Below are 17,285 nucleotides of genomic sequence, written 5' to 3'. Positions count from 1 at the left end.
GGTGACAGTGACCATAATTCGGTGAGATTTAAGGTGGTCATGGAAAAGGACAGGGAGGGGCCGGAAATAAAGGTTCTAAATTGGGGGAAGGCCGATTTTAATAGGATAAGGCAGGATCTGGCCAAAATGGACTGGGATCAGCTGCTTGTAGGAAAATCCGAATCGGAGCAATGGGAGTCTTTCAGAAGGGAGATTGAGACCATACAATGGCAACATGTTCCCGTAAAGGTCAAGGGTGGTTCCAAGAACTCCAGAGAACCTTGGATGTCAGAGGATATACGAGACTGGATTAGGAAAAAAAGGAGGGCTTTTGGCAGATACAAAAGGCTAAAGACGGAGGAAGCCCTAGAGGAGTACAAAAAGTGCAGGGGGATACTTAAAAAAGAAATTAGGAGATCAAGGAGGGGCCATGAAATAACACTGGCGAGCAAAATAAAGGAAAATCCTAAGATGTTTTATAAGTATATTAAGGGTAAGAGGATAACTAGGGAAAAAATAGGGCCCATTAGGGACAAAAATGGCAATCTGTGTGTGGAGCCGGCAGATGTAGGAGGGGTTCTAAATGAATTTTTTGCCTCTGTTTTCACTATGGAGAAGGACGATGTAGACATAGAAATACGGCAGGGGGACTGTGATATACTCGAACATATTAACATCGAGTGGGAGGAGGTATTGGCGGTTTTAGCAGGCCTAAAAATGGATAAATCCCCAGGCCCGGACGAAATGTATCCCAGGCTACTGTGTGAGGCAAAGGAGGAGATTGCGGGGGCTCTAACACATATATTCAGAACCTCTCTGGCCACAGGGGATGTGCCAGAGGACTGGAGAACCGCTAATGTAATACCATTATTCAAGAAGGGGAGTAGGGAAAAACCGGGGAACTATAGGCCAGTGAGCCTAACATCAGTGGTAGGAAAATTATTGGAGAAAATTCTGAAGGACAAAATTAGTCTCCACTTGGAGAAGCAAGGATTAATCAGGGATAGTCAACATGGCTTTGTCAAGGGAAGATCATGTCTGACTAATTTGATTGAATTTTTTGAGGGGGTGACTAGGCGTGTGGATGAGGGTAACGCAGTGGATGTGGTATACATGGATTTCAGTAAGGCCTTCGATAAAGTCCCCCACAGGAGACTGGTCAAGAAGGTACGAGCCCATGGAATCCAGGGTGCCTTGGCACTTTGGATACAAAACTGGCTTAGTGGCAGAAGGCAGAGGGTGATGGTCGAAGGTTGTTTTTGTGACTGGAAGCCTGTGGCCAGTGGGGTACCACAGGGATCGGTGCTGGGTCCCTTGCTGTTTGTGGTCTACATTAATGACTTGGATATGAATGTAAAAGGTATGATCAGTAAGTTCGCTGATGATACAAAAATTGGTAGGGTGGTAAATAGCGAGGAGGATAGCCTCAATCTGCAGGACAATATAGATGGGTTGGTCAGATGGGCGGAACAGTGGCAAATGGAATTTAACCCGGAAAAGTGCGAGGTGATGCACTTTGGAGGGACTAACAAGGCAAGGGAATACACAATGAATGGGAGGACCCGAGGCAAGACAGAGGGTCAGAGGGATCTTGGTGTGCAAGTTCACAGATCCCTGAAGGCGGCGGAACAGGTAGATAAGGTGGTAAAGAAGGCATATGGGATACTTGCCTTTATTAGCCGAGGCATAGAATATAAGAGCAAGGAGGTTATGATGGAGCTGTATAAAACACTGGTTAGGCCACAGCTGGAGTACTGTGTGCAGTTCTGGTCGCCACACTACAGGAAGGATGTGATCGCTTTGGAGAGGGTGCAGAGGAGATTCACCAGGATGTTACCAGGGCTGGAGCACTTCAGCTATGATGAGAGACTGGGGAGATTGGGTTTGTTTTCCTTGGAGCAGAGGAGGCTGAGGGGGGACATGATTGAGGTGTACAAAATTATGAGGGGCACAGATAGGATGGATACTAAGGAGCTTTTTCCCTTCGTTGAGGGTTCTATAACAAGGGGACATAGATTCAAGGTAAAAGGCGGGAGGTTTAGAGGGGATTTGAGAAAGAACTTTTTCACCCAGAGGGTGGTTGGAGTCTGGAACTCACTGCCTGAAAGGGTTGTGGAGGCAGGAACCCTCACAACATTCAAGAAGCATTTGGATGAGCACTTGAAATGCCATAGCATACAAGGCTACGGACCAAATGCTGGAATATGGGATTAGAGTAGACAGGGCTTGATGGCCGGCGCGGACACGATGGGCCGAAGGGCCTCTATCCGTGCTGTATAACTCTATGACTCTATGACTCTATGTGACATGAGGAAAAACTTTTTTACACAGCGAGTGGTTAGGATCTGGAATGCACTGCCCGAGGGGGTGGTGGAGGCAGATTCAATCATGGCCTTCAAAAAGGAACTGGATAAGTACTTGAAGGGAAAAAATTTGCAGGGCTACGGGGATAGGGCGGGAAAATGGGACTAGCTGGATTGCTCTTGCACAGAGCCAGTGCAGACTCGATGGGCCGAATAGCCTCCTTCAGTGCTGTGACCTTTCTATGGTTCTATGGTCTCCTGCTGTGTGACTATGACTGTGGGTGTGACTGACTGTGACTGTGTGTGACTGTGAGTGTGAATGTGTCTCTGTGTCACTGACTGTGTGACTGTGAGTGTCACTGAGTGTGACTGTGAGTGTGAGTTTGACTGTGTGTCACTGACTATGTGTGACCGTGAGTGCATTGCTTTGTTCCATGAAGTTGGAGTTGGAGGCCCAATCTCCCTCGCTGACCTTCCCCAAGTCAAATGACAGGAGCACTTCTTTGCTTTAGAGAATTTATGAGGAAAAGTAGCAATCAATGTGTGTAAATGACTAAAGGTGTTGCACAGAACATGCACTTCCTGTTCACAAATCCTACTTCCTATTGTCACACTTTTGGTTATACTTTTCTATCAATGTTTACCATTGTAAATCCCTATGTCAACATTTCCCATTCAGTTTCATCACATCAGCTGTCGCAGTGTATTTGCAAGCTCTGGGGGCTCGGTGTCTCTGTGGACCGAAATTCGGATTCTCTCCCAACTTGATCACCATTTTGTATTTAATATTTATACGGAGCGATTTTCATCTCCAGCGTAAACCGGGTGGATGATGGGCGATGGGTGGGTGATGGGCGATGGGTGGGTGATGAGTGATGGGCGATGGGTGGGTGATGGGCGATGGGTGATGGGCGATGGGTGGGTGATGGGCGATGGGTGATGGGCGATGGGTGGGTGATAAGTGATGGGCGATGGGCGATGGGTGGGTGATGGGCGATGGGTGGGTGATAAGTGATGGGTGATGGGTGGGTGATAAGTGATGGGTGATGGGTGATGGGCGATGGGTGGGTGATGGGTGATGGGCGATGGGTGATGGGTGATGGGTGGGTGATAAGTGATGGGCGATGGGCGATGGGTGGGTGATGGGTGATGGGCGATGGGTGATGGGTGATGGGTGGGTGATAAGTGATGGGCGATGGGCGATGGGTGGGTGATGGGCGATGGGTGGGTGATAAGTGGTGGGTGATGGGTGGGTGATAAGTGATGGGTGATGGGTGATGGGCGATGGGTGGGTGATGGGTGATGGGCGATGGGTGATGGGTGATGGGTGGGTGATAAGTGATGGGCGATGGGTGGGTGATAAGTGATGGGCGATGGGTGGGTGATAAGTGATGGGTGATGGGCGATGGGTGATGGGTGATGGGCGATGGGTGGGTGATAAGTGATGGGCGATGGGTGGGTGATAAGTGATGGGTGATGGGCGATGGGTGATGGGCGATGGGCGATGGGTGATGGGTGATGGGCGATGGGTGGGTGATAAGTGATGGGCAATGGGTGGGTGATGAGTGATGGGCAATGGGTGGGTGATGGGCGTGGTGGGTGATGGGCAATTGGCGGGTGATGGGCGATGGGTGGGTGATGGGTGATGGGAGGGTGATGGGCGTGGTGGGTGATGGGTGATGGGAGGGTGATGGGTGAAGGGCGTAGCATGTGATTGTTGATTGACGATGGGCATGGTGGGCGATGGGTGCTGTGTGGACAATGGCAGTGGTGGGCGATGGGTGCTGGGTGGACAATGGCAGTGGTGGGCGATGGACGATGGGAGATGGGCGGAAATAATCTGCGATCTGCCTAAAGGGAGCATGTTCCAAACTGGAAGCTCGATGATTTAATGAAATTGACGCTCCCGATTCCCGATTTACGCTGGAGTTAAGATCACTCTCTGTAAATCTCTCCCAGTGATGCTCTGAGGAAATAATGGTCAGAGACATTGTGCTCTAATTGAGAGGGGCTGGAAGCCTGTAGGAGTGAGCAGTCCTGGGCAGTTTACACACAAATCAGATTATTATATTTAAATGTCCTCCACTGGTTTTGTTTTCTTGTTATATATAAATGATCTGGACTTGGGTACAGGATGATACCATTTCAAAGTTTGTGGATAATACAAAACTTGGCAATGGAGTAAATAATGAGGAGGAGAGTAACAGACTTCAGGAGGACAGAGACAGGCTGGTGAAATGGGCAGACACATGGCAGATGCAATTTAAATGGATGATTGTGAAATGATGCACTTTGGGAGGAAGGACATGGAGAGGCCGTATAATCTAAATGGTTCTATTTCGAGGGGAGTGCAAGAGCAGTGGGAGCTGGGGGGACACATTCACAAATCTTTGAAGGTGGCGGGGCAAGTTGATGAGGTGGTTAAGAAAGCGTATGGGATACTGGGCTTTGGGTATAGGGGCATAGAATACAAAAACAAGGAACATAAGAACATAAGAAATAGGAGCAGGAGTCGGCCTCAGCTGGAGTATTGTGTCCAATTCTGGGCACCGCACTTTAGGAAGGATGTCAAGGCCTTGGAGAGGGTGCAGAGGAAGTTTACCAGGATGGTACCAGGGATGGGGGACTTCAGTTATGTGGAGAGACTGGAGAAGCTGGGATTGTTCTCCTTGGAGCAGAGAACGTTAAGGGGAGATTTAATAGAGGTGTTCAAAATTATGAGGGGTTTTGATGGAGTAAATAGAGAGAAACTGTTCCCTTTGGCAAGTGGGTTAGTAACCAGAGATCAGAGATTTAAAATAAATGGCAAAAGAACCAGAGGGGAAATGAGGAGGAATTTTTTCACACAGAGGGTTGTAATGATCTGGAACACACTCCCTGAAAGGGCGGTGGAAGCAGATTCCAGAGGAACTTTCAAAAGGTAATTGGACAGGGTTAGGGGGAAAAAGCTGGGGAGTGGGACTAAATTGGACAATTTTTTCAAAGAGCTAGCACAGGCACGACAGGCCGAATGGCCTCCTTCTGTGCTGTAAGATTTCATGACCCAATTTTCTAATGTGTGATTGCATAAACATCAGGCACTAATCAGGTCTTATTTGAATTTAAAATATTGCCCAGGTTTTGGTTCAATTTGCAGAGACTGTGAGGAGCAAGAAACAAGTTGTGGATTCAGCATAAAGACATCAACTTGCTGCTGGAAGTTCCGACATTCGCCGATCTCTGACTCTGCTCTTCATCTGATCTTCTTGCAGGTTTTTGAAGGAAAGCTATCGGGAAATCTGGTGGCGACTGTACAGGCAAAGGATCCAGATGAAGGGGAGAATGGGACTGTGGTGTACTCTCTCTCAGGTGTGTTTGTGTGTGTGAGTGTGTGTACATGTGTGGGTCTGTTTGTGCGTGCATGTGTGTGTGTGTGTGTGCGCGCGTGTGTGTGTGTGTGCGCGTGTGTGTGTGTGCGTATGTGCGTGCATGTATGTGCGTGTGTGTATGTGTGTGTGTGTATGTGCGTGTGTGTGTATGTGTGTGTGTGTATGTGTGTGTGTGCGTGCGTGTGTGTATGTGTGTGTGTATGTGCGTGCGTGTGCGTGTGTGTGTGTATGTGTGTGTGTGTGTGTATGTGCGTGCGTATGTGTGTGTGTGTGTGTCTATGCTGTGTATGCATTTGTGTTATTGCCAATTGTAGTGTCTGTCTGGGTGTGTATTTTTTTTTCGTTCATGGGATGTGGGCGTTGCTGGCGAGGCCGGCATTTATTGCCCATCCCTAATTGCCCTTGAGAAGGTGGTGGTGAGCCGCCTTCTTGAACCGCTGCAGTCCGTGTGGTGACGGTTCTCCCACAGTGCTGTTAGGAAGGGAGTTCCAGGATTTTGACCCAGCGACGATGAAGGAACGGCGATATATTTCCAAGTCGGGATGGTGTGTGACTCGGAGGGGAACGTGCAGGTGGTGTTGTTCCCATGTGCCTCCTGCCCTTGTCCTTCTAGGTGGTAGAGGTCGCGGGTTTGGGAGGTGCTGTTGAAGAAGCCTTGGCGAGTTGCTGCAGTGCATCCTGTGGATGGTACACACTGCAGCCACAGTGCGCCGGTGGTGAAGGGAGTGAATGTTTAGGGTGGTGGATGGGGTGCCAATCAAGCGGGCTGCTTTATCCTGGATGGTGTCGAGCTTGAGTGTTGTTGGAGCTGCACTCATCCAGGCAAGTGGAGAGTATTCCATCACACTCCTGACTTGTGCCCTGTAGATGGTGGAAAGGCTTTGGGGAGTCAGGAGGTGAGTCACTCACCGCAGAATACCCAGCCTCTGACCTGCTCTTGCAGCCACAGTATTTATATGGCTGGTCCAGTTAAGTTTCTGGTCAATGGTGACCCCCAGGATATTGATGGTGGGGGATTCGGCGATGGTAATGCCGTTGAATGTCAAGGGGAGGTGGTTAGACACTCTCTTGTTGGAGATGGTTATTGCCTGGCACTTGTCTGGTGCAAATGCTATATGTGTGTTTGTGTGTTTCTATGTGCCTGTGTGTTATTACAAGTTGTAGTTTCTGTGTCTGTGGTGTGTGTCTGTGTGCATGTGTATGTATGTGTCTGTATGTGGGTGTGTGCGTGTGTGTTATTACCTGTTGTAGTGTCTATGTATGTGTCTGTGTACATGTGTGTGTCTGTGTGTGTGAGTCTGTGTGTATGTGAGTCTGTGTGTATGTGTGTATGTGAGTCTATGTGTATGTGTGTATGTAAGTCTATGTGTATGTGTGTATGTAAGTCTGTGTGTATGTGTGCATGTTATTTTGTGTTTGACCCAAGTTTCTCTCGCTCTCTAGGATCCTGGGCACAGCGATTCTCTCTCCATCCCACCTCTGGTGAACTTAGGACAGCCACAGTGCTCAGGCGGCCTGAGAGAGCTGAATATGAGTTCACGGTGCTAGCCCATGACTGTGGTCATCCTCCTCGGAGCACATCCCTCGCCGTCCGTCTCCAGGTGCATAAACTTTTACCAACAGGAGTGAAAGGGAATTGTAAGGTGTTTGGCCCAGTCCAGAGAGAGAAGTGTCCAGTGTCCAGAGAGTGAAGGAGCCAGTGTCCAGTGTCCAGAGAGTGAAGGAGCCAGTGTCCAGAGAGTGAAGTGTCCAGTGTCCAGAGAGTGAAGAGTCCAATGTCCAGTGTCCAGAGAGTGAAGGAGCCAATGTCCAGTGTCCAGAGAGTGAAGGGTCCAGTGTCCAGTATCCAGAGAGTGATGGAGCCAGTGTCCAGAGAGTGAAGGGTCCAATGTCCAGTGTCCAGAAAGTGAAGGGTCCAGTGTCCAGAGAGTGAAGGGTCCAGTGTCCACAGAGTGAAGGGTCCAGTGACCACTGTCCAGAAGGTAAAGGGTCCAGTGCCCAGAGGGTGAAGGGTGCAGTGTCCAGAGAATGAAGTGTCCAGAGAGTGAAGGGTTAGGTATCCAGAAAGTGAAAGGTCCAGTGTCCAGTGAGTGAAGGATCCAGTGTCCAGAAAGTGAAGGGTCCAATGCCCAGTGCCCAGAGAGTGAAGGGTCCAGTGTCCAGTGCCCAGAGAGTGAAGGGTCCAGTGTTCAGTGAGCGAAGGGTCCAGTGTCTAGAGAGTGAAGGTTCCAGTGTTCAGTGAGCGAAGGGTCCAGTGTCTAGAGAGTGAAGGGTCCAGTGTCCAGAGAGTGAAGGATTCAGTGTTCAGTGAGCGAAGGGTCCAGTGTCTAGAGAGTGAAGGTTCCAGTGTTCAGTGAGCGAAGGGTCCAGTGTCTAGAGAGTGAAGGGTCCAGTGTCCAGAGAGTGAAGGTTCCAGTGTTCAGTGAGCGAAGGGTCCAGTGTCTAGAGAGTGAAGGGTCCAGTGTCCAGAGAGTGAAGGTTCCAGTGTTCAGTGAGCGAAGGGTCCAGTGTCTAGAGAGTGAAGGGTCCAGTGTCCAGAGAGTGAAGGATTCAGTGTCCAGTGTCTAGAGAATGAAGGGTCCAGTGTCCAGTGAGTGAAGGATCCAGGGTCCAGTGTCCAGAAAGCGAAGGGTCCAGTGTACAGTGTCCAGAGAGTGAAGGGTCCAGTGTCCAGAGAGTGAAGGATTCAGTGTCCAGAGAGTGAAGGACCCAGTGTCCAGTGTCACGGATACAAGTAATCAAACTTCTGTCGTTCATCTCTGGGACCCAAGCTTCAAACTAGCTCAGGATGATGGGCTAGAAGTCTCCTCTCTCCGTCCTACTTCACGCAAAATCAGCCGAGTTCTCACAGTGGGATTGAGTCCAAGAACTGAATTAATTTGGCACTTTCACCCCATGAGTCCACTGGGAGTGTTTGATGGGACAGTGTAGAGGGAGCTTTACTCTGTATCTAACCCTGTACCTGACCCTGGGAGTGTTTGATGGGACGGTGTAGAGGCAGCTTTACTCTGTATCTAACCCTGTACCTGCCCTGGGAGTGTTTGATGGGACAGTGTAGAGGGAGCTTTACTCTGTATCTAACCCTGTACCTGCCCTGGGAGTGTTTGATGGGACAGTGTAGAGGGAGCTTTACTCTGTATCTAACCCTGTACCTGACCTGGGAGTGTTTGATGGGACAGTGTAGAGGGAGCTTTACTCTGTATCTAACCCTGCACCTGCCCTGGGAGTGTTTGATGGGACAGTGTAGAGGGAGCTTTACTCTGTATCTAACCTGTGCTGTACCTGCCCTGGGAGTGTTTGATGGGACAGTGTAGAGGGAGCTTTACTCTGTATCTAACCCTGTACCTGCCCTGGGAGTGTTTGATGGGACAGTGTAGAGGGAGCTTTACTCTGTATCTAACCCTGTACCTGACCCTGGGAGTGTTTGATGGGACAGTGTAGAGGGAGCTTTACTCTGTATCTAACCCTGTACCTGCCCTGGGAGTGTTTGATGGGACAGTGTAGAGGGAGCTTTACTCTGTATCTAACCCTGTACCTGACCTGGGAGTGTTTGATGGGACAGTGTAGAGGGAGCTTTACTCTGTATCTAACCTGTGCTGTACCTGCCCTGGGAGTGTTTGATGGGACAGTGTAGAGGGAGCTTTACTCTGTATCTAACCCTGTACCTGCCCTGGGAGTGTTTGATGGGACAGTGTAGAGGGAGCTTTATTCATAGATAAATAGTCCTTACAACACAGAAACAGGTTGATCGGCCCAACTGGTCTGTGTCAGTGTTTAGCCTCCACATGAGCAAATCATATTAATCACATTTAGAATCATAGAATCATAGACTGGTTACAGCATGGAAGGAGGCCATTCGGCCCATCAAGTCTCCTCTGGCTCTATGTAAGAGCAATCCAACTAGTCCCACTCCCCCGCCCTATCCCCGTAGCCCTGCACATTTTTTCCTTTCAAGTACTTATCCAGTTCTCTTTTGAAGGCCATGATTGAATCTGCCTCCACCACCCCCTCGGGCAGTGCATTCCAGATCCGAACCACTCGCTGTGTAAAAAAGTTTTTCCTCATGTCACCTTTGGTCCTTTTGCCAATCATCTTAAATCTGTGTCCTCTGGTTCTTGACCCTTCCGCCAATGGGAACAGTTTCTCTCTATCTACTCTGTCTAGACCCTTCATGATTTTGAACACCTCGGTCAAATCTCCTCACAACCTTCTCTGTTCCAAGGAGAACAATCCCAGCTTCTCCAGTCTATTCACAAAACTAAAGTCCCTCATCCCCAGAATCATTCTAGTAAATCTCTTCTGCACCCTCTCTAAGGCCTTCACGTCTTTCCTAAAGTGCGGTGCCCAGAACTGGACACAATACTCCAGTTGTGGCCGAACCAGTGTTTTATAAAAGTTCATCATGACTTCCATACTTTTGTACTCTCTGCCTCTATTTATAGAGCCCAGGATCCCGTATGCTTTTTATCTTGTGTTCTTGTTATTTACACCGTGGTATCTGTGCTTTGATGCTGACACTGATCTGAAGAATTGAATGTTGCACAGTCGAAACTGTAAAAAATTTTAATACAGACCTGAGTCTATAAATAACTGTCAGAAATCCCATCAGAGGGAATGTTTAACATTGGGCTGTTCAGTATTTGAACATGGGGCGTGAGCCCCTGTATTCTAACCGTGCATTAGTCCCCCACCCGATCTCTGTAACCCCCTCCAGACCTACAACCCTCCGAGATCTCTGCGCTCCTCCAATTCTGGCCTCTTGTGCATCCCCCAATTTTAATCACTCCACCATTGGCGGCCGTGCCTTCAGCTGCCTCGGCCCTAAGCTCTGGAATTCCCTCCCTAAACCTCTCTATCTCTTTCTCCTCCTTTAAGACGCTCCTTAAAAACTATCTCTTTGACTAAGCTTTTGGTCATCTGTTCTAATATCTCCTTATGTAGCTCGGTGTCCCAGTGAAGCGCCCTGGGATATTTTATTACATTAAAGGTGTTGAATAAATGGAAGTTGCACTAACGCAGAGGAGGGAAGAATCTTGTTCTGGGTATTTCTTGTTTCTGGCTTGTCATTTCCAAGCTATTCTCTGCCAAAAGTTTCAGTTTCACTTTTACACAGAATGCACAGCACAGAAACAGGCCATTCGGCCCAACTGGTCCATGCTGGTGTTTATGCTCCACACGAGCCTCCTCCTTCCCTACTTCATCTCACCCTATCAGCATATCCTTCTATTCCTTTCTCCCTCGTGTACTTAACCACCTTCCCGGCATTTATATCCCCATTTACGCGGTTTTTGTTTAACCCATTAGGTGCTGAGCTCCCCCAGTAGTTTACCGCAGACTGACAGCACAGTCACGTTCAAATCCATTGAGGGAATGGCACCAGGCTCTGTGATTGGTTCGGTTGCTTCACATGACCAATTGGCACGTGTAGATGGTCAGGTGACCTACACTCTGGTTGGGGGGAGTGATGTCGACGGGCGATTCATGGTGGACAGACTGACGGGAGATATCTACATCGCCCAGGAACTGGATTATGAGCTGGGATCACGTTACCAGCTGCAGATAGCGGCCAGTGACCTGAGCACAGGGTTCCCTCACAGCACGGTCATCTTTGTAGACATCGATATCCAGGATCGTAATGAACACGCACCACAGTTTGCTGAAGACCCCATCACCATCATCATCTGTGAGAATGCAGAGATCGGGGCCTCCATTTATACCTTTCAGGCAGTGGATGAAGATGGAAGTGGTCCCAACAGCGAGATCCGATACTCACCCCTCCACCAGACACCCCCAGGGTCCTTCCTGCAGCTCGATCCCATCACTGGGGTGCTGACAGCGGAAACGCCCATCGACCGGGAGTTGACACCATCCTTCCTTCTGGTCGTACAGGCGACAGACCAATCCCTCAACATCAGTCAGCGCAAGTCCTCGGCAGTGACCGCCCGAGTCTTTGTCACAGATGAGAATGACAACAGCCCTCAGTTCATGTCCCCACCAACGGTGAATGTGATGGAGGATCAGCCGGTTGGCACTGTTGTTTCGTATCTTGTTGCCCAGGACGCTGATCTGGGAGAGAACGGCCGAGTTAGTTATCGGATAAAGTCTGGCCATGGAAGCAGCAAGTTCCACCTCAATCCAAACACAGGTAAGGAGCCGTGTGATGGGAGACTGAGCACGATATCGCCACAAGGAACCCCCCCTCCCAACCGATACCTCCCCCCTCTGATATCCCCCTATATATCACCCCTCCGATATTTACCCCCCCCGATACCGCTCCCTTAACTACCCTGATATCCCCTCTGATAACCGTCTACGATATCACCCCCCGATATCCTCCCATATCCCCACCCATATCCCCCCCGCCCAGATATCCCCCCCCGATTATCCCCCGATCTCCCCACCCACATCCCCCCCGATATTCCCCCAATCTCCCCCCCAGATTTCACCACCCATTTCCCTCTCGATATCCCCCCACATCTTCCCCTGATATCCCCCCGCTATCTGCCCCGATATCGCCCTGATATCCCCGATAACCCCGATATCTAACCCCGATATCGCCCCCACTATCCCTCCGATATCTCCCCCTGTTATCTCCCTCCGATATCTACCCCCTGATATATCCCCCCATATTGTTCCCGATATCTCCTCTCGAAATCTCCCCCGATACCTCTCCCCGATATCCCCCGGATATTATCTACCCCCGATATCTCCCCCTATATATCCCTCCTATATCACCGCCATTATCTCCTCCTGATTTCTCTCCTGATATTTCTCCCCAATATCTCCCTGATATCCCCCTAATATTCCCCCGATATCTACCACCAATATATCCCCACTATATCTCCCCCCAATAACCCCCCGATATCTCCCCCGATATCTCCCCTGATATCTCCCTTGATATCTCCCCCGACATCCCTCCATATCTACCCCTGATATATCCCCCCATATTGCCCCCAATATCTCCTCCCAAAATCTCCATGATATCTCTCCCCAATATTGCCCCGATATCCCCCATTATCTCCCCCTGCTGTCCCCCAATATCTACCCCTGATATCTACCCCGATATATCCACCTTATGTCGCCCCCAATATCTCCCCCGATATCTTCCCCAATATCCCCCGACATCTCTCCCCGATATTGCCCAAAAATCTACCCCCGATATCCCCCCCAATATCCCCCGATATCTACCATCGATATATCCCCCAATATCGCCCCTGATATCTCCCCTCAACATCCCCCCGATATCCCCCAATCTCCCCACCCATGTCCTCCCGATATCGCCCCCAATATCCCCCCGCTATCTACCCAAGATATCTACCCCCGATATTTCCCCCCATATCGCCTCCGATATCTCCCACCGATATCTCCCCCGATATCTCCCACCTATATTTCCCCCGCTATCTCCCCCGATATCTACCACCAATATATTGCCCCTGATATCTCCCCTCCATATCTCTCCCTGATATCTCCCCCTAATATTCCCACTGATATCCCCCCAATATCCTCCGGTCTCCCCACCCTTTTGCCCCCAATATCCTCCCGATATCTACCCCAATATCTACTCCCGATACATCCCCCCTATATCGCCCCCGATATCTCCCCTGATATCTTCCCCCGATATCTCCAGATATCTACCACCGATATATCTCCCCCGATATCTCACCCCAATATCTGCCCCCCAATATTCCCCCCGCTATCCCCCAATATCCCCTGATCTCCCCACCCATGACCCCCCAATATCCCCGATATCCCATCGATCTTCCCCGATATCTCCCCCAATATCTCCCTCCAATATCCCCCCGATATCTTCCCCTGATATCTCTCCCCCGATATCGCCCCTAATATCTCCCCCGATATTCTCCTGATATCCCCCCAATACCCCCTGATCTCCCCACCCATATCCCCCTAATATACCCCCCGGTATCTATCCCCAATATATCCCTCCTATATCCCCCCGATAACACAGACCTGTCTGTTTGATTCAAGGGGCCTTATCCATTGTAAAAGGTCTGGATTGCGAAGAGCAGAGTTGGTTTAATCTGACGATCGAGGCATCAGATCACGGGTCTTTGCCCCAATCAGCCACTCAGCGTCTCCACATTCAGGTGATTGATGTCAATGATGAGGTGCCAAGATTTGACAAGACAGCATATGAAGCCCATGTGATGGAGAACCAACCACCGGGTACCATGGTTATCCAACTCCATGCCTCCGACAGAGATCAAGGTAACTAGTCACTCAACAACTAAACCAACTGGTCCAAGACTTAATCTCCCTCTGACATTCGTGGGATCCCTGCTGTCACTGTACAGTTTGGGGGGGTGGGAGGGGTCCATCGGGTGACAGAGAGCTGGGGACCTTCGCTTCAAACATGGCCACTGAATGTCAAAGACCAACAGTCATTGTGCACCATTGTGTATCACAACACACACATGGTTAAATAGCTGGATGGGAATGGGATCAGAGCACTGAGGGGTCGAGACAGGCTGAGGGGGTCAAATCCACCCTGTGCTGCTGGAGTCAGGCGTTGTCTGCGAGATGCAGCAACCCACAGTCAAACAGTAGAAATGTAAAGATGGAGAAATATTCAGGAATTTTTTTTTTCCTCTGGGGAATATGGGAGTATTTATGCAGGACATTAAATGGGTGGGGAGAGTCGGTGACGGGGGGAGAGTCGGTGACGGGGGGAGAGTCGGTGACGGGGGGAGAGTCGGTGACGGGGGGAGAGTCGGTGACGGGGGGAGAGTCGGTGACGGGGGAGAGTCGGTGACGGGGGGAGAGTCGGTGACGGGGGGAGAGTCGGTGACGGGGGGAGAGTCGGTGACGGGGGAGAGTCGGTGACGGGGGAGAGTCGGTGACGGGGGGAGAGTCGGTGACGGGGGGAGAGTCGGTGACGGGGGGAGAGTCGGTGATGGGGGAGTGTCGGTGATGGGGGAGAGTCGGTGATGGGGGAGAGTCGGTGATGGGGGAGTGTCGGTGATGGGGGAGAGTCGGTGATGGGGGAGTGTCGGTGATGGGGGAGAGTCGGTGATGGGGGAGAGTCGGTGATGGGGGAGAGTCGGTGATGGGGGAGAGTCGGTGATGGGGGAGAGTCGGTGACGGGGGGAGAGTCGGTGACGGGGGAGAGTCGGTGACGGGGGGAGAGTCGGTGACGGGGGGAGAGTCGGTGACGGGGGAGAGTCGGTGACGGGGGAGAGTCGGTGACGGGGGAGAGTCGGTGACGGGGGAGAGTGTACATGGGCTGTGGGGAGGAGTAGCCTTTTCTTTATCCCTGTTTTCTTATGTTAGGCTCCTCCATTGCCTCTGTCACTTGTACTGTTTGTCATTTTTTAAGTATGTCATCCCAGCATCAGGTGCAATGTGTTGCATGTTTTCAATCTGCTCCAGGCTCCAATGGGCTCCTGAGGTATGGTGGAGTGGTGGAGGACGGTTTCTCCATCGAGCCAATGACGGGGGTTATAAGCACCAGTCGACCCTTGGACAGGGAGCAACAAGACCACCATCTGATCACGGGTAAGGGACCGACCGGGGAGAGACCCACACCTTTTCTGATCTTTCTGTCTGTCTCTCTGACTTCATCTCAGTCTCTGTGTCTATGTCTTTCTGTCACTGTCTCTATCTCTTACCCTCTGTTTCACTCTCTCTCCCCCACTCTCTCCCTCCCTGTCTGCGTCTCTTTTTCTCTCCCTATTCATCCCTCTCTCTGCTAATTCTATCTCTCTGCCTCTCTCACTCACTCTCCCTTCCTCCCCTCTCTCTATCCTTTATGCTCTCCTTTTTTTTCACTCTCTCTCCATCCCACCCTCTGTCTCTTCCTCTCCCTGTCCCTCTTTCTCTCCCTCTGCTGCTTTTTCTCTCTGTCCCTCACCCTGTCTCTCCTTCACTCCCTCCCTCTCTCATTGTTGTCTCTCTCCCTCTCCCTCTCTCTCTCCCTCTCCCTCTCTTTCTGTATTTCCCTCTCCCCTAACTCTCTTTCTCTAGGAACATAGGAACAGGATAGAATGATAGAAATTTATGGAACAGAAGGAGGCCATTCGGCCCATCGTGTCCGTGCCGGCCAAAAAAGAGCCACCCAGCCTAATCCCACTTTCCAGCACTTGGTCCGTAGCCCTGTAGGTTTCGGCTCTTCAGGTGCACATCCAAGTACTTTTTAAATGAGTTGAGGGTTTCTGCCTCTCCCACCCTCTCAGGCAGTGAGTTCCAGACCCCCACCACCCTCTGGGGGAAAACATTTCTCCTCAGCTCCCCTCTAATCCTTCTACCAATCACTTTAAATCTATGACCCCTGGTCACTGACCCCTCTGCTAAGGGAAATAGGTCCTCCCTATCCACTCTATCAAGGCCCCTCATAATTTTGTACACCTCAATTAAATCTCCCCTCAGCCTCCTCTGTTCCAAAGAAAACAACCCCAGCCGATCCAATCTTTCCTCATCGCTAAAATTCTCCAGTCCTGGCAACATCCTCGTAAATCTCCTCTGCACCCTCTCTAGTGCAATCACATCCTTCCTGTAATGTGGTGACCAGAACTGTACACAGTACTCAAGTTGTGGTCTAACTAGTTTTTTTATACAGTTCCAGCATAACCTCCCTGCTCTTATATTCTATTCCTCGGCTAATAAAGGAAAGTATCCCATATGCCATTTTAACCACCTTATCTACCTGTCCTGCTACTTTCATGGATCTGTGGACATGCACTCCAAGGTCCCTCACTTCCTCTACACCTCTCAGTATCCTCCCATTTATTGTGTATTCCCTTGCCTTGTTTGCCTTCACCAAATGCATTACCTCACACTTCTCCGGATTGAATTCCATTTGCCACTTTTCTGCCCAACTGACCAGTCCATTGATATAAGAACATAAGAACATAAGAAATAGGAGCAGGAGTAGGCCAATCGGCCCCTCGAGCCTGCTCCGCCATTCAATGAGATCATGGCTGATCTGATCCTAACCTCAAATCTAAATTCATGTCCAATTTCCTGCCCGCTCCCCGTAACCCCTAATTCCCTTTACTTCTAGGAAACTGTCCATTTCTGTTTTAAATTTATCTAATGATGTAGCTTCCACAGCTTCCTGGGGCAGCAAATTCCACAGACCTACTACCCTCTGAGTGAAGAAGTTTCTCCTCATCTCAGTTTTGAAAGAGCAGCCCCTTATTCTAAGATTATGCCCCCTAGTTCTAGTTTCACCCATCCTTGGGAACATCCTTACCGCATCCACCCGATCAAGCCCCTTCACAATCTTATATGTTTCAATAAGATCGCCACTCAAATCCTCTGAACTCCAATGAGTAGAGTCCCAATCTACTCAACCTCTCCTCATATGTCCGCCCCCTCATCCCCGGGATTAGCCGAGTGAACCTTCTTTGTACTGTCTCGAGAGCAAGTATGTCTTTTCCTAAGTATGGACACCAAAACTGTATGCAGTATTCCAGATGCGGTCTCACCAATACCTTATATAACTGCAGCAATACCTCCCTGTTTTTATATTCTATCCCCCTAGCAATAAAAGCCAACATTCCATTGGCCTTCTTGATCACCTGCTGCACCTGCATGCTAACTTTTTGATTTTCTTGCACTAGGACCCCCAGATCCCTTTGTACTGCAGTACTTTCCAGTTTCTCGCCATTAAGATAAT

At 50.0% G+C, this 17,285-nt stretch overlaps 1 protein-coding gene across 1 annotated transcript in view; it reads left to right on the top strand.

Moving 5' to 3' along the window:
* Nucleotides 1-17,285, top strand: part of LOC137310055 (protocadherin-16-like) — a 351,469-nt gene that overhangs the window by 258,326 nt on the left and 75,858 nt on the right. Inside the window, exons 7-11 of the mRNA XM_067978016.1 lie at nucleotides 5,534-5,630; nucleotides 7,094-7,251; nucleotides 10,955-11,795; nucleotides 13,637-13,876; nucleotides 15,038-15,163. Coding sequence (XP_067834117.1) covers nucleotides 5,534-5,630; nucleotides 7,094-7,251; nucleotides 10,955-11,795; nucleotides 13,637-13,876; nucleotides 15,038-15,163 — 1,462 coding nt within the window. The remainder of the gene's footprint in view (nucleotides 1-5,533; nucleotides 5,631-7,093; nucleotides 7,252-10,954; nucleotides 11,796-13,636; nucleotides 13,877-15,037; nucleotides 15,164-17,285) is intronic.

The sequence above is a fragment of the Heptranchias perlo genome, unplaced genomic scaffold, assembly GCF_035084215.1.
Source record: "Heptranchias perlo isolate sHepPer1 unplaced genomic scaffold, sHepPer1.hap1 HAP1_SCAFFOLD_204, whole genome shotgun sequence".
Taxonomy (NCBI): Eukaryota; Metazoa; Chordata; class Chondrichthyes; order Hexanchiformes; family Hexanchidae; genus Heptranchias; species Heptranchias perlo.
This window is presented reverse-complemented; position numbering and strand designations above follow the sequence as displayed.